The sequence below is a fragment of the Rhinolophus hipposideros genome (genome assembly GCF_964194185.1).
Source record: "Rhinolophus hipposideros genome assembly, chromosome: 8".
In the NCBI taxonomy this organism is placed as follows: Eukaryota; Metazoa; Chordata; class Mammalia; order Chiroptera; family Rhinolophidae; genus Rhinolophus; species Rhinolophus hipposideros.
The window spans coordinates 91,972,980-91,987,587 of record NC_138054.1 but is presented as its reverse complement, the minus strand read 5'-3'; the positions used below and the strand labels follow the sequence as shown (position 1 = coordinate 91,987,587).

General features: G+C 56.7%; 1 protein-coding gene across 2 annotated transcripts; it reads left to right on the top strand.

Moving 5' to 3' along the window:
• Window positions 1-1,600: 1,600 nt before the first annotated feature.
• RNF207 (ring finger protein 207) lies at window positions 1,601-14,501 on the top strand. 2 transcript variants are annotated; one of them, XM_081054705.1, is made up of 19 exons: window positions 1,601-2,190; window positions 2,351-2,628; window positions 3,288-3,420; window positions 4,614-4,758; window positions 4,852-4,933; window positions 5,009-5,084; window positions 5,177-5,302; window positions 5,721-5,767; window positions 6,021-6,093; window positions 6,175-6,243; window positions 6,669-6,737; window positions 6,814-6,911; window positions 7,560-7,746; window positions 7,915-8,100; window positions 8,371-8,422; window positions 8,742-8,859; window positions 12,821-12,901; window positions 13,753-13,886; window positions 14,060-14,501. In XM_081054705.1, the coding sequence occupies exons 1-19, from the start codon at window positions 1,753-1,755 to the stop codon at window positions 14,071-14,073; spliced, it is 2,406 nt and encodes an 801-aa protein (XP_080910831.1). In that variant the 5' UTR covers window positions 1,601-1,752; the 3' UTR covers window positions 14,074-14,501. The 2 variants fall into 2 exon arrangements, with proteins under 2 accessions (XP_080910831.1, XP_080910832.1); XM_081054706.1 differs by having other exon boundaries at window positions 2,187-2,248.
• Window positions 14,502-14,608: the final 107 nt, after the last annotated feature.

Genomic DNA, 14,608 nt, shown 5'->3' with positions numbered 1-14,608 from the left:
GCCACCGCCGCTGCCTTTACCTGGCTGTCATGTGCTCTCCCAGCCAAAGCCCAGTCCGGCCTACAGTGGTTGCAGGAAACACCCCGCTGACCGGCTAGGTTTGAAGTCAGGCCGACTGCACCAGGTGACCAATCTCCACGCCCTCCCTCCTGTTCCAGACTGTGAACCAGTCTCTGCTTTGCCAGCTGCTCCGGGTTAGGTTCTCTCAATAGGGTCTAGAGGGGACACTGCAGGCTGCAAGAGAGAGAAGAGACTTTTCCCTGTTTGCTTCCTGCTTGTTTCTGTTCTGTCAGGTGTCACCCCTCTTGCTGCTTCATCTGGGTAGTGGCAGTTGGAACATTCCAGAAGCAGCATTTGAATCCAGTTTGTACTGATTCCCAATCTTTCTACCCCTGCCCCTTGGCATGACCCAGGCTCGTGCCTTTATGACTCCCCAAATCTGTGCGTGCAGCCTCAACCCCTCCCTGGGCGCCCGACTCACAGCCAGTGGCCTCCTGACATCTCCCCTCGCACCCACGACCCCACTCTCACCCTCCCCACGCCCACCCTGAGTCCCTTCATCTCCACCCACATTGGCCTTCTTTTCTTTCCTCTAAATTTCTTCTGGGACCTTGTATTTGTGTTCCCTCTGCTTTGAACTCTTCCTGGATTTTCTTGTGTCTGATTTCTTCTCCTCCTCCAGGGTCTCAGGCTCAGTGCCCCTCTCTACCCACGGCTATTTAGGGTGCCTTCTGCTCCACCCCTTCCTAGCTGCCCTTTATCACCTCATCCTGATTATTTTCTTTGGGAGCATTTGACACAGTCGGCCATTGCTGTACCTGTTTATGTGTGTACCTGGTTAATCCTGGCTGGTGTGTTCCTTCTACGTGTATGGCCCGTGGCTGGTGCTCAATAAATCCTATTCAAATAGATGAAGACAGGAATGGATGAATTAAACAAGTCTGAGTATCAGGAAGAACACGCCTCCCTCCCACAGCCCCTCCAGAGGGAAACTAATGTGTCATTCATTTATAAAGCACCCACCTGGCTTTGTACAGCAGCTTTACCACGTACTAGGACAGCATTTTCTACCTCCTAAGGTTGTTGTCAGGATTGGATGAGTTAATTCAAGTAAAAGAACTGTGAGTAGTACTTTGGCCCATAAACATTAGCCTTTGTTGTTACTGTTACCATGACTTGCAGCACAAGTGGAACCAGGGTTCGGGAGGACCCTTACAAGAACAGTAGTTTCACTTCCTTTCTTCCCCCTGGCAAACACTTGCACATTCTTCAAAGCCCAGGTGGAATATTATCTCCCCGTTTGTTTCCGGTTAGTCAGACTTGATTGAGTACCTTCTGTGGGTCAGGCTCTGGGCTTGGCTCTTTGATTTCAAGAGGGGCAAGGACAGGGGCTGTTTTCCCAGAGCTCAGATGATGTGTGGAACAAGGCAGATAATACCCTAGATAACGACCTCGGGATGGAGGGCACTCTGGAGAAACTCATACTGGGGTAAACAAGCTTTCTCCAGGCCGAGAACAGCAGATGGGGGGCCCACTGGAAAGGCTCTGAGCTTCTTTCCTACCCTCCCACCCAAACCTACCGTTCGTGGGCACTCTCCTGATGAAGAGGGGAGGCCTACTTATTTGGAAGCCTGGTTTGTGCATTTCACTTCATGCAAGTGTCACCTCATCTCTGAGAACCCCGCCCTTTTTACCCGAGCTCGGAGGCTCCGAGAAGCCAAGAGCCCCCAACCAGCCAAAGCGAGGCCCTGGATGACAAGCCCTGTCACTGCCTCTCCCCAGCACTGGGGTGTCTGCGGAGGGGCGTCCACTGCTTTTTGTCGCCCGCAAGTGGCCATTGAGGACACGGGGCCGCGCGGACCCACTCGAGTGCCCGCTCAAGTTCCGTGGGTGCAGGCCCCGACGCTGCTGCGGCTGCCTACTTGGGGCTCTGTCATCCCGGGCGGGGTTCAGTCCGAGCCTCCGGAGCCAGCCGGGCGCCCTCCTTCGCAGTTGCAGCGTTCCTGCTTCTCCTCCTCCCAGACTGGGGATGGAGTGGCCGTGACAGGAACCCGCCGCGAGGCAGCGGGTGGCCTAAGGCTGGTGGCACCGGCACCGCGCCTGATCAAGATGCGGCCCAGCGAGGAAGGGGTGTCGCCTACGGGTCACCCAGAGGACACTGGGAGGAGAATTCCTGGGGTGGGAGAGAAGGTTGGTTGGAGAGGTGAAGATAGGGCGAGGCTGGCAGTTGGGCAGGAAGCTTTGCCGGGTCCGTGGCCTGACCTAGGACCACCGCGGGGTGCGGGAGAGGCCGGGAGCGCGGGTGCCAGTCCCGCCCTCCGCACCCTCACTGCCCATTCTCCTGCCCCAGGCGCTCCAAGACCCAGCCCTCGGCCCCTGCTGCTCCCCGTTTCGTGGCCGCAGGACGCCTCGCCGCCGTCCTAAGCTGTCCCCGCAGATGTCAGGAGCTATCTTTGCGCCCCTGGAGGGCCCAGGCGCCCTGGACGCTGCGAGTGGCCACCCGCTCGTGTGCCCGCTGTGCCACGCGCAGTACGAGAAGCCGTGCCTGCTTGACTGCTTCCACCACTTCTGCGCCGGGTGCCTACGCGGCCGCGCCGCCGACGGTCGCCTCTCCTGCCCGCTGTGCCAGTGAGTGCCTCAAAGCCCCAAAGACGCCTCCCCCCTGGAGGGGAGACTGGCTCCGCCTGGGCAGGGACCTCAGTGCAGGGAGGGCAAGGCTCTGACTCGCAGCACAGGCGGTGGGGGAGGCTTCACCCAGCCCGAACTTAGCGCGACGATGCGCAGGCTCCGCCCATTTTCCAGGTCTGGCTAACTGAGGCCTGGGGTTACTGGTCCAACGCCTCCTACAGAAAGTCAGGGGGCAAGGGTGGGGCTAGAGCGTAAGTGATGTCGGAACTTAGTGCTACTGCACAGCGTCAGGACACTCCCAGTAACTCACTTGGGGATCCCTGAAGTCTTAGGTCGGCATAAGGGGGTGATGTTGGCTCAAGTTAGGGGAGTGGCACGGCCATTAATTTGCCCAATGCAATGAGAGGGGCTTGAGGGCAGGCTTCTGCTTTGTCACACCAAGTCGCCAACCACATGACCTCCCAGGACTTGCCCAGGACTGGGCAGGGGGAGGGATAGGGTCAGAGTGAGCACTGGCTGCGGTATTTATAGCAGATGCCAGCCTGTTGGGCACCCCACCCCCCACCCTATTTTTAGTTCCCGCCTGGAATGTGGAGGTGGGAATGGGTAGGGAGCCATGGGGAAGGGGCATCTGGATGTTGGCTGCAGCTTCTCCGCAGACACCAGACGGTGGTGAAGGGCCCCAGCGGGCTTCCTCCGGTGGACCGGCTGCTGCAGTTCCTCGTGGACAGCTCAGGGGAGGGCCTGGAGGTGGTGCGCTGTGCCAACTGTGACCTGGAGTGCAGCAAGCAGGCAGGGGCACCTGGGGGGCGGCAAGGGGTCCAGGTCACAGGGTCGTGATGCTGGCAGAATGTACCCAACATGTCCTCAGAGGATCAATCATCAGTGGATCCGCCAATACCTTCCTAGGGTACCCTGAATTCCAAACGTGGCCCCATTGTATAAATGGGGAAACTGAGGTCCAGAATGAGAGACTTGAGCCAGTAGCCAGATAGTGGCTGAGGTTAAGTCCATTTGATTTGAGGAGGGCTTACTGGCCCCAACTCAGAGTGGAGTTATGAACTGGCATAGGAAAGGAGGTCCATTGCACAGAACTAGGCCATCCCCTGAGCTGCCTGGGTAGCAGTGGGCCATACCCACTGCTGCCTGGGTAGCTGTGAGCTGCTGCCTACAGCCCTAAGGGAACTGAGGACAGTGTGCTGTTGGGGCAGAGTGACCCTGCCCCTGAGTCTAGGAAAGACTAAGGAATGGAGGCCAGGCTTCAGGCCTTGCTGTCAAGGGCAGTCAGGACTCTGGCCAGTGGAGGCTGAACTGATTCCCAATTCCGGGAGGATGTCCATGCGGGAACAAAAGGTTGGGGGTGCTGGGCAAACAGGGACATGCAGCACTGCAGCAGAGGTGACTAGCTGGAGGTAGGGAGAGCAGGGGAGGAAAGGACCTTGAATGCCAGTAAGGTTGGGGGTCTGCTTTTATAGCCATGGCTGGGGTCAGTGTCATGCCCTGGACTCTCAGCCCTGGGTCTGGCCTGGGAAAGGAAACTGCAAGCCCTTACTCCCTTTCCCCTCCCAGCCCGATTTGGCCACCATGTGGCCAGGGTGGGCAGCCATTTGGCTACTGTGGAGGGTGTCAAGGAGGGCTTGAGAGATCTTCACTCACACACACACACACACACACACACACACACACACACACACACATTTTTGTTTGCAGGTACAATGTTTTGCAAATGCAGCTTCTGTCCTCCTCCCAACCCCACGTAACTGTCTCTCCCAGCCCCTTCCAAATACCTGCTCTTACTGCCCCTTACCTGCACCTCTCACCTACTCTCTGCGCCCTGGGTATGTTATTAGAGCGTGGGGATTACACGAAGGGGCTACACTGAGCCCAGTACCTGCGCCAGGCCGTGACTGACGCACTTAGGGACACGTGGGGACTGCCGTTCCCGCGCGGGCAGTGGTGGGGCTGAGCCTGCGCTGCGCCCGCAGGGTGCGGAGACCACGTACTTCTGCAACACGTGCGGGCAGCCGCTTTGTGCGCGCTGCCGCGACGAGACGCACCGGGCTCGCATGTTCGCGCGCCACGACATCGTGGCCCTGGGCCAGCGCAGCCGTGATGTGCTGCAGAAGTGCAGTGAGTGCAGCGTGCCGGGTGGGGGCCGCGCCGGGGCGGGGGTGGGGACCAGGGCGGGCGCGGCCGCAGCCCTCACCGCCGCCCCTTCCGCAGCGCTGCATGCTGAGCCCTACCTCATGTTCTCCACCGAGAAGAAGTCGCTGCTGTGCATTGGCTGCTTCCGGGACATGCAAGGGTGCGTAGCGGAGGGAGCCCGGGGCGAGGGTGCCGAGGAGGAGCGGAGCCGGGCTCACCCGTGGGCTCCCTGCAGAGAGAGCCGGGCCCACTGCGTGGATCTCGAGTCGGCCTACGTGCAGGGCTGCGAGCGGCTGGAGCAGGCGGTGCTGGTGAGCGAAGGGCGCCCCGCCAGCGCGCCGGGGTGGGGGCCGGGGCGGCTTCGGGGATGCGTGCCGGCAGGCTGAGGCTGCCTTTTCCCCAGGACGTGAAGGCCCTGCAGGTGGCCACTCGGGAGGCCATCGCGCTGCTGCAGGCCATGGTGGAGGAGGTGCGGCGCAGCGCGGCCGAGGAGGAGGCCGCCATCCACGCGCTGTTCAGCAGCATGCAGGTGAGACTGGACAGTTACAGGCTGAGCAGCCTCCTCCCCCAGGGCCAGGTGCCCACGACATAGGGCAGGCCCCCGGAGCCCTTGTGGAGCTGCCAGTGCCAGGGCAGCAGGCTTGGAACTGCCTTCCAGGAGTTAGTCAGTGTTCCAGGAGAGTTCCAGAAGGGAGGCCAGGGCCTGTGCCAGCTGGTGTTGGTGCTGGGGGGTGATCCGGGAAGACTTCCCCCAGGAAGTGATCTTGAAGCTGAGAGCACTGGGGCTCTCAGGCAGGGGGATGCAGGAAGGTCGGCCAGGAAGGCCCCTGACTCAGCTAGTGGGCTGGCAGGTTGGAGAGAGAGCCCACGTAACCAGCGTGTGGCTAGGGCCCAGGGAGTGGGAGAGGGCTGGCCATGCGCCGTCAGTGGCAGACTGTCCCTCCCAGGACAAACTGGCAGAGAGGAAAGCGCTGCTGCTGCAGGCTGTGCAGAGGTGAGTGGCAGTGGGGTCTCCATCCCTGCCCACTGATCTCCATGTACTTGGATTACAGCCTGGACCTGGATAGGTACCGCCCCACCCTGGGGAGCCAAACATCCAGATGTCCACCTGGTGAGGAGGGCAAGGGATCCCGGGCACAGGGAGGGGCAGAAAAGGGTACACCAAGCTGGTGGGGCGATGCAGTGGCCTGGTCCTGAGGCCCCTGGGGGGGTGGGCAGCCCAATGAGGCTGCCGGCCCCTCCCCCAGCCAGTATGAGGAGAAGGATAAGGCTTTCAAGGAGCAGCTGTCCCACTTGGCCACCCTGCTACCCACCCTGCAGGTAAGGGCTGCTGGGGTGGGGCTGGGCACCCAGCCCACAGGGCCCCTCCGGGCCAGGCACTGAGCAGTGTCCCCCCTGCAGGTTCACCTGGTCATCTGCTCCTCCTTCCTCAGTTTGGCCAACAAGGCCGAGTTCTTGGACCTGGGCTACGTGAGTCCCCCCAACTCCTGTGGCGTCTCCCGGCTGTCACCTCTGGGCTTGGCAGCCTGTCACCTGGAGGCTGACCAAGGGGCCTGTGGGTTTACCTTCTTCCCCTCCTTCACACCATCATCTCTAAGCCATTTAGGGGCCCCCTGAGTCCCTTTTAAAAGGACAGGGAAACCTGCAAGGGAGCATAAGCCTCCGTTCCCCCAAAGTATGGAGTGTCTACTGGAGTCCAGCCTCCCCAACCTTTCCTATGGATTTTGGACAGGGGTGGGGTGTGTGGGGGGTTCCCAGCCAGTCCCAGGGAAAGGCTGAAGCCTCCAACGGACGCCAGGTAAAGTGCTAAAGGTACACTTGCCCTCAGACCACCGCCTCACTGTCACCACCCCCACCGGCCTGAGCGCCCCCCTTCCCTGTCCGCTCTGCCACAGGAGCTGATGGAGAGGCTGCAGGGCATCGCCAAGCGACCGCATCGCCTCCGACCGGCTCAGAGCAGCAAGGTGAGCAGGCGCCGAGTGGGCCGGGAGCGGGGCCGCGGGGCCTGGAGGCCGCATCGCGACCTGTTCTGCCTCCCAGATCGCCTGTGACCACCGCGCTGAGTTCGCGCGCTGCCTGGAGCCGCTGCTGATGCTGGGTCAGCGCCGGGCGGCCGGAGCGGGCGGCGGGACCAACATGTGAGCAGCAAGGTCCTGTCAGGGTTGGGGGCCACCAGGCGCCAGAGGCCCCGACAGGCAGTGCGTTGCCCTTCCCAGTTCGCTGAGTCTCAGCGCTGACAATGTCAACAGGGAGGGGAAGTGTGCCTGCTGGGAAGCAGCCGTCCGGGGTGCCCCAAATCCGAAGCCTGGGCACACCTGGCCCAGAGTCTGCTCAAGGGAAGATAGGGAGGACTCCGGGGCTGCCCCCAACCACATCGCTCCCCTGGCCAGGGCGCCTCGGCACTAAAGGGAAGGGGCAGCAGGCGGTGGGCTCTGACTTCTGGCCCGAGTCTGCAGAGCCCCAGACCGGGAGGAGTTAGGAGAAATGCACGTGCCAAGGGCCCAGGGCCCAGCGTGTTTGAGGATCCATGGCATTTCCTCAGGACCAGTCCTGATGAAATCCTGATGGACTGTATTCTACACATTGGCATCACCCTGGGGGCTTTAAAAAAGACAGTGTCCATGTTGGTTTTGGGTGCAACCTGCATCAGACTTTCTCCAAGTTCCCATGGTGGTTCTGGGGTGCAGTGTGGGGTAAGAGGGCTGAGAGAGCACTGGGAGGCTGGGGGAGGGGAAGGCCCTCCCACCCCCATCCCCCATCTGCATCCACACTGGCTCTCTCCCCAGGCTGGCAGGGGTCTCAGGCCCCAAGGTGCTGATGGGGACCAGCTGCCCTTCCCCAGTGGGGAAAATGTTGGGATCGCCGGTCCAGAAGCCCACGCCACACCGGTCCATCAGCACCAAGGTGTTGCTGGCAGAGGGCGAGGATACGCCTTTTGCAGAACACTGCCGCCACTATGAGGGCTCCTACCGGGTAAGGGGGACCGGGGAGCTGTGTGCTGGGAAAGACCCCACACCTTCCTCACCAAGGGGCAGTGGCCAAATCTAGTCCTGGCCACCCTGGAGGCCGGCCCTCCCCTGAGGCCCCAGCGGGGAACACAGCCTGCAGGAACCATAGGCACTCCCAGGGTCCCTCTCACAGTACCTGCAGGCGGAGATGCAGAGCCTGAAGGACCAGGTCCAGGAGTTGCACCGGGACCTCACCAAGCACCACTCACTCATCAAGGCCGAGATCATGGGAGACATCCTGCAGAAGTCTCTGCAAGTAGACGCACAGATTGCCTCGGAGCTGGCTTCCGTGGAGGGGCTGAGAGCAGTCTTCCAGGAGGTAGCCCCTTCTGACCACCTGACTCCCCTTCAGCCCACCTGGCAGCATACACATGGGTTACCCCAAGACAACAAGGGGGAGAAAGAGAACCTTGGCCAGTGCCCCATGAAGCCCTGCAGTGGCAGGCTCTGGAATTTGGATCTTTGCTGCCTGGAACCACGGGAACTGGCTGGGATGCCATGTAGCCCTGAGTAACTAGAGGACAAAAATGCCACCAATAGAAATTCCAATGAATACCTCATGCGATGTCCAATTTACTTTCTCTTTCAGATGTGGGAAGAATCCTATCAGCGGGTGGCTAATGAGCAGGAGATTTATGAAGGTTTCAGGCAACCGCTGCTGGGTGCACCCCCGTCCTGGAGCTAACCCACATACAAGCAGGGGCAGGAAGGCAGTTACCCACTAACCAGATACAAACCTCCACACTCTTCCCCTCAGCCCTGGACTTTGCCTCACAGCTGCTTACTGGCCCCAAAACGATGCATCTGAGGTCAGGATTCAGTGAGTAGAATGCCCTCACAAGTCTAACTTCACTCTAATTAAAGAGGTAATTATTGAAATAGCTGGAGTATTGAGATGGCATGAGGCTTGTAAGAATCTAAAGCCAACAAGACCCAACACTCTGGCTTTTGTCCCCACAGCCCAGCTCCATGACCTTCTCCAGCTGAAGCAGGAGAATGCCTACTTGACCACCATCACCAAGCAGATCACGCCCTATGTCCGCTCCATTGCCAAGGTGAAGGAGCGGCTAGAGCCTAGGTGAGACCAGAGGGCGTCCCCAGGGGAGCCAAGACATTTCAGAATGTGTGTGGAAAAGGTGCCATACATGTATTCAGAAGAGCCCCTTTTGGAAGTCGGTGGGCCAGGTCATGAGGGTTTAATCAGGGCACCTGGGCAGACCAAGTGCTGGACATCTGTGAAAACACTGAATGAGTGGGCTGAGTTTCTGCTTCTAGGCACACAATTGCCCACCTCTAGTAGGTGGAAATAGAAGACACCTCTTGGGAGTATCATGAGGGTTTTTAGCTGATCCAGGCAGCAGAACACACAGGGTAAAGCAGAACTTCCTCAGTGCATGGTAAAGTCAAGTCTAGACAAGGACCTGGACCAGGCTCTCAGTACCACACATGGGCATCAAAAGGTATTAGTGGCAGAGGGATGTTGGTGCCAGGTCCTCAGTGTGCCTGTCTCTTGAGTCACTCAGCCCCAAGGTGGGCTAGTAATCCTGTAGGTTTGGTGCACAGCAGTCATCCTGGGCTCTCCCTCCACCACCCTCCTGGGGACTATATTTGCCTTATTCCTGTCAGATCTCCTGTTTCCTATGCCCCATGCTGCCTCTTTCATGGTGTGGTGGAGTCCATCCCTCAATAGCTCCTTGAAAAAGGGTGCACAGGAGGTATGTTTTGGACAGCACACATCTGAAATGTCCATTCTGCCTCCACACTTGACTGATAGTTTTGCTGGGTATCAAATTCTAGATTGAAATTCTAGATTGGAGATTATTTTCCTTTGAAGACATCATTCTGTTGTCTTCTAGCTTCTGGGGTTGTCTTTGAGAAGTTTGAACACATTCTGATTCCTAATTCTTGTAATGTGACCTACTGATTCTTTTTAGAAGCTTGTGGAATCTTCTCTGCTCCTAGTGTTCTGAAATTTCACATTAGAAAGGGCCATCCATAGGTTGGGTACCATTCAATCTGGAAATTCATGTCCTTCATTTGGGCACCTTTTTTTTCTTAAACTTGTTAATTGATTTCTCTCTGATTTGCCTTTCCTTTTTAGTTCTGCTTTCAATCTCTATGTCTTTTTGATGTACTTTCTTTGGCAGTTTCCTCACTTATCTTCCATCCATTCTATTGAGTTCATTTTTTAAAAAATTTTATTGGGAAATATTGGAGAACAGTGCATTTCTCCAGGGCCCATCAGCTCCAAATCCAGTCGCTGTTTTCAATCTTTAGTTGCAGCCCATCATCCCATGCAGAAATTGAACCAGCACCCTTGTTGCTAAGAGCTTGCACTCTAACCGAGCCATTAGGCCAACCCCTATTGAGTTCATTTTTGAAGAAAATTTCATAGAGCTCTTTTTAAATTTAAAAATTGTTAATCTCCAGTTTTTAAAATTTTAATTGTTTTTAATTTCCAAGAACTCTTTTTTTTCTTTTCTTTTTTTTACACAGCCTTCTGTTGTTTCATAGACATGATGTCTTACCTGAGGCTGATAGGTGTTTGTTTTGTGTTTTAATCTCCTCCCTTAAGTCTGTTCCCTCCAAGTTACCCTTTGTTTAGCTTTCTGTCTTCCATGTTAAAGACTTTTCTCAGATACCAAGAAAACGTTGATTATCTGCTCACTTTCGGATGGGGGGGTAAACTGGAAGCTCTGAGCACATGGATGGTACTTCACTATAGGGGTCTGGGTGGGCAGAGTGTTTTGTTTTCTTGAATGCCCCAATGTCAGGTCTCTTCCCAGTTTCCTTCCTGGATGGTCACTGTGTGGAGCACTTGTATGCACACCTCGTTTTCTGGTTTTTAGTAGTTCTCCCCTGAGAATTTACCCTTTCAGAAACAAACCCTTCAGACTCCTGTGGGGTGGCGGAAGGACAGCTGCTCAGGGGTAAGGATCTTGACTATCACTGTCCTCCCTGTGTCAGTCTCACCCTCTCTGTTGCTGCCAGTTCCTGGGCCCCTGAGGATTCTGTGGAATGAACCTGGTGGGACCTGAGCTTGTCCTGCTGTGCACTTTGAATGAAAGTTTCTTGGGTCTGCCAAGTTAGCTACCAAGAGCCTGCATACTCTCCAGCTTCCAAAAGTGTGGGGTTATCCTTTCTTGTTCTCAACATGGAGAGGATTTTTTCCCCCTTGTTCTTCTGGTCCCTTTTTCTAGAGTTTTAGTGAGTTTGGGGAAGAAGGGAAATTAGTGTGTGTGTGTGTGTGTGTGTGTGTGTGTGTGTGTGTGTGTGTGGTCGCCACATTAATCCAGAACTGCCAGGTCACCTGGTAAGTGGCTATTTCAACGTGTCACACTGAGAAGTTAAACTTGCACAATTTTAATCAAATCCCTGTGTACCTAGGACTAGTGTGTTTCCTCCTAAGCTGACATTCAGAGTAGTTTATTCCAGATATTCTGTGATTCTATTTATAAAACCTCAAAACCAGGTGGAGCTAACCTCTAGTGTTAGCAGTTGGGATGGTGATGGATTACCCTGGGGGGCTCTGGGTGGAGGTGACACTCTGGGTGCTGCCTGCCCAGCTTGTTCATGCTGTGCACACATATGAAGCTGCCCTCTCATTTGCAGGCTTTCCCCTCTGTGTGCTCTGCTTCAGTGAGAGTGTGGCTTCCAGTAGTGTGCTCCTTGAGGGGTAATACGGGGGGCAGAGCCGCATCTCTGCAGGGAAATGGCATCAGTGATTAGCTCAGCAAAAGGAAAGGAGCCCCGGCTGCAGCCCCACTGCTGGAGGTTTGGGGTGAGGGAGGCCGACTCTACCTACCTTCATTTCCCAGGTGTCTGGAGTTGCTGCCTCTGCTCCCTCCTCCCCTCCCCCTGCTGGCAGCCCACTCCAACCCCAGCCACCAAATCTGCTCATGTTCCCATCATTAATGACCTTTTGGCCACATCCCTTGGCCTCTCAGCCGCACTCATGAGAGTGGACCGGTCTGTCGTGTTCACGCTCTTCTCTTGCTTCTGAGACCCCCACACTCCCGGGTTCCCTCCTGCCTCTCCAGCCATTCCCTTTGTCTCTGGCTGGCTCTGCCTCCCCGGCCCAATGCCCAAATGTTAAGGGGCTTCCTTCAGGGGCTTCACCCAGTCCCCTGGCTTTAAATCCCCAAGGCAATGCAGAGGACCCCAGTCCTTCTCCCGAGCTCCAGACTCATTTCCAACCGCCCCTTCCTGGGCTCTCTGCTCGGCTGTCTCACGGGCACCTCACATCCCACAATGGCAGAACTCGATTTCCTCTCCCTGATCACACTAATCCCATTTTCTCTCAGTAAATGTCACCAGTCACCCAGGTGCTCAAGTAAAAAGCCTGGAGCACATCCTGGATTCCTTTCTTCCCCTCACCGTATGTCCAACCCACCCCCAAGACCTGCTGACTCCATTGTCTCAATCTACTTGCTCTGTCTCCATTGCTGCCCCCAATTCAAGCCGCCGTTACCGCCCCCCAACCCCCCTGCCCTCCCGTATGTCACACAGCCAGTGGTCATTTTGAAGCCTATACTTCCCATCACACTGAGTCCTGACAGCCCTTTCGGGGCCCTCCTTGCCCACCTGGGACCACGCTGGTCCCTCACCACAGCCCAGGCACAGAGCCTTTCAGTTCCCCACAGGAGCTAGCCTGGCTCCCACTTCCCAGCCTCTTGCCTGACATGTTCTTCCTCCAGACTGTCCCATGGGTCCTGGTTACTCAGGTCTCAGCTGCAGTGCCGTCAGAGGCCTTCCCAAACCACCCTACTGAAAGCAGGTCTCCGCTCACTGTCACTCCCTGCCACCGGGCCCTGCTGTGCCCCCTTCCTGACCTTGGTGGTCTCCCCGACCACAGTGCAGGGGCTGGCCTCTCTTATCCACTACCACAGCCCTGGCCTCGGTAACTGCTGGAGGACCACAGCCCTAGGCGGGCCCTCGAGCGTTTGCTCAGATTTGCTTTTGTGCAGAGTTGGCTTCGGGACACAGTGGGCTGGCTCTGCTGCGTGGCAGCCTCCCAGGACCTGCTCGCTCCCACACAGGTTCCAGGTACCTGTGGATGAAGACTCCCAGCACCTACAGAACACCTACGATGGCAGCGTGGATGGCGAGACCCAGGCCAGGTAAAGCACGTCTTTCCAACCTGAGCGGGGAAACGATTTCATCTCAGAGACACATGCAGACAACACAGATTGACCCCCAGTTTTCTTTTGCCCTTTGGTCCCGGCTCACCGCTGGCAGCTTGGCCCTCACTGGTAAGATACGGGGACAGAGAGGTTCGTCATCTGGGCAGTACTTCATAGGTGCCAGACGTGACTTTGACAGACCTGACCCACATTTTATAACCATCAATGGCGTGCTTGCTGCCTGCACCACTGACAACACCGACAGCTGCTGGCTGGCACCACGTGACTCAAATTCACTTCAATGAGCAAAAGTGACTGAGGATTATGTCTCTGTGTGAGAGCATTACTAGTCATTGGAGCCACAGTGTTTGCCAAAATACTTGCCAGAGGGAGCAAAGCACGTGCCATATCAGACACGTGACTGTCACAGGCTGGCCCTTCAGTACTGCACTCTCAGTAAAATGTGTTAGTCACGGGCAGACAGCGGAGCTGGAGGGCCTGCGCAGCCCTGCCGCTGTGGTCAGTGAGGGGACATGACCTGGTCCCACGCGCACTGCTCCCTCCCCCACCGCACCCCCCACTTGGCTCAGATGCTTCAGGGGAGTCAGTGTCAACTCAAAGCTCCCTGTCACCACAAGCTGCTGAAATGGCCTGCACTACAGTTCGGGCAACTCAGTATCAGAAATGAGAAAACCACCCTTAAGGAGACCATACGGTTCTGGTGGTCACCTGGTGCCTTCCGAAAGGCCTTCTGCTCCGAAACCCTTGGCCCGGGTGGATTTTAGTGCTGGGACAGTGACAGGGGGGAATGTCGTGGAGTGGAAGAGCTCATGTTCATGTTCCTTTAGGAATGATCCAGTAAGTGTCACGGAAAAGAGAGAGACCTCAGAGCCAAGAGGAAGCAGCCGGGCTCTGAACAGCCTCACAGAAGAGCCTCCAGTGAACAACAAAGACCCTCACAGACCCAAACAGAAAAGCGGAGGTGACGCCCCCCCACGGAGGGAGCGCCCCGCGTAGCAAACGGGGCTGGTCTGTGGCGTCGCATTTTACAACATGCACATCAAGACTGGGGCGTTAAGAAAAGGGCTGTTCCTGACATGATTTTTTAAAAGGGTAATCGTTTCCTAGCAGTAAAACCCAGGAACTCTCTGCCAGGTGCTTCCCGGTGACAGGGGCCAACGTCCCAGTCCACATGGAAACTGTTACACGAGGGAACTCGCAGCGTCAAGCCCCTCCGTCGCCCAGCAGCTCCCCATGCCTGTGCGTGGCCTGTGCCCAGATGATCTGCCTGCCTGTCAGGACGAGCCTCTCTGACTTGAGATAACAAGACTCCACCCACCTCTGTGATACACCTGCACCTGCCCTGCCCGTTTCTCCGGAACCACAGCCCCACTGGAAAGTTCCACCCCATCATCTGAGCAAGGACCTGTGCTCCAGCTTTCTCCCTTCACGGCCAGGACTGAGCTCAGAAAGCAAAGGGAGAGCATCTGGCAGCACGCATGACAGGAAACGGTCCCCTTCACACCTCCACTACTTTTCCAGCCTGCTGTCACTCTCCTGGGTTCCTTCCATTGATTATTAAAGTACGGTTCAGCCACTTCTCTCTCGTCGTTTTCCACTCCTACACAGCACCCTTTTAATCAAGTGGAACTTAGTAAATGCTTTTTAAAAATTAACCTGAATGACCTAAAATGTACAGTTATG

Excerpts from the sequence above, each read along its gene's own strand:
- RNF207 (XM_081054705.1), top strand. The coding sequence starts at position 1,753 with ATGACAAGCCCTGTCACTGCCTCTCCCCAGCACTGGGGTGTCTGCGGA. Across the intron at positions 2,629-3,287 it reads CTCTCCTGCCCGCTGTGCCA|ACACCAGACGGTGGTGAAGG; the intron begins GTGAGTGCCTCA and ends GCTTCTCCGCAG. Across the intron at positions 6,738-6,813 it reads GACCGGCTCAGAGCAGCAAG|ATCGCCTGTGACCACCGCGC; the intron begins GTGAGCAGGCGC and ends TCTGCCTCCCAG.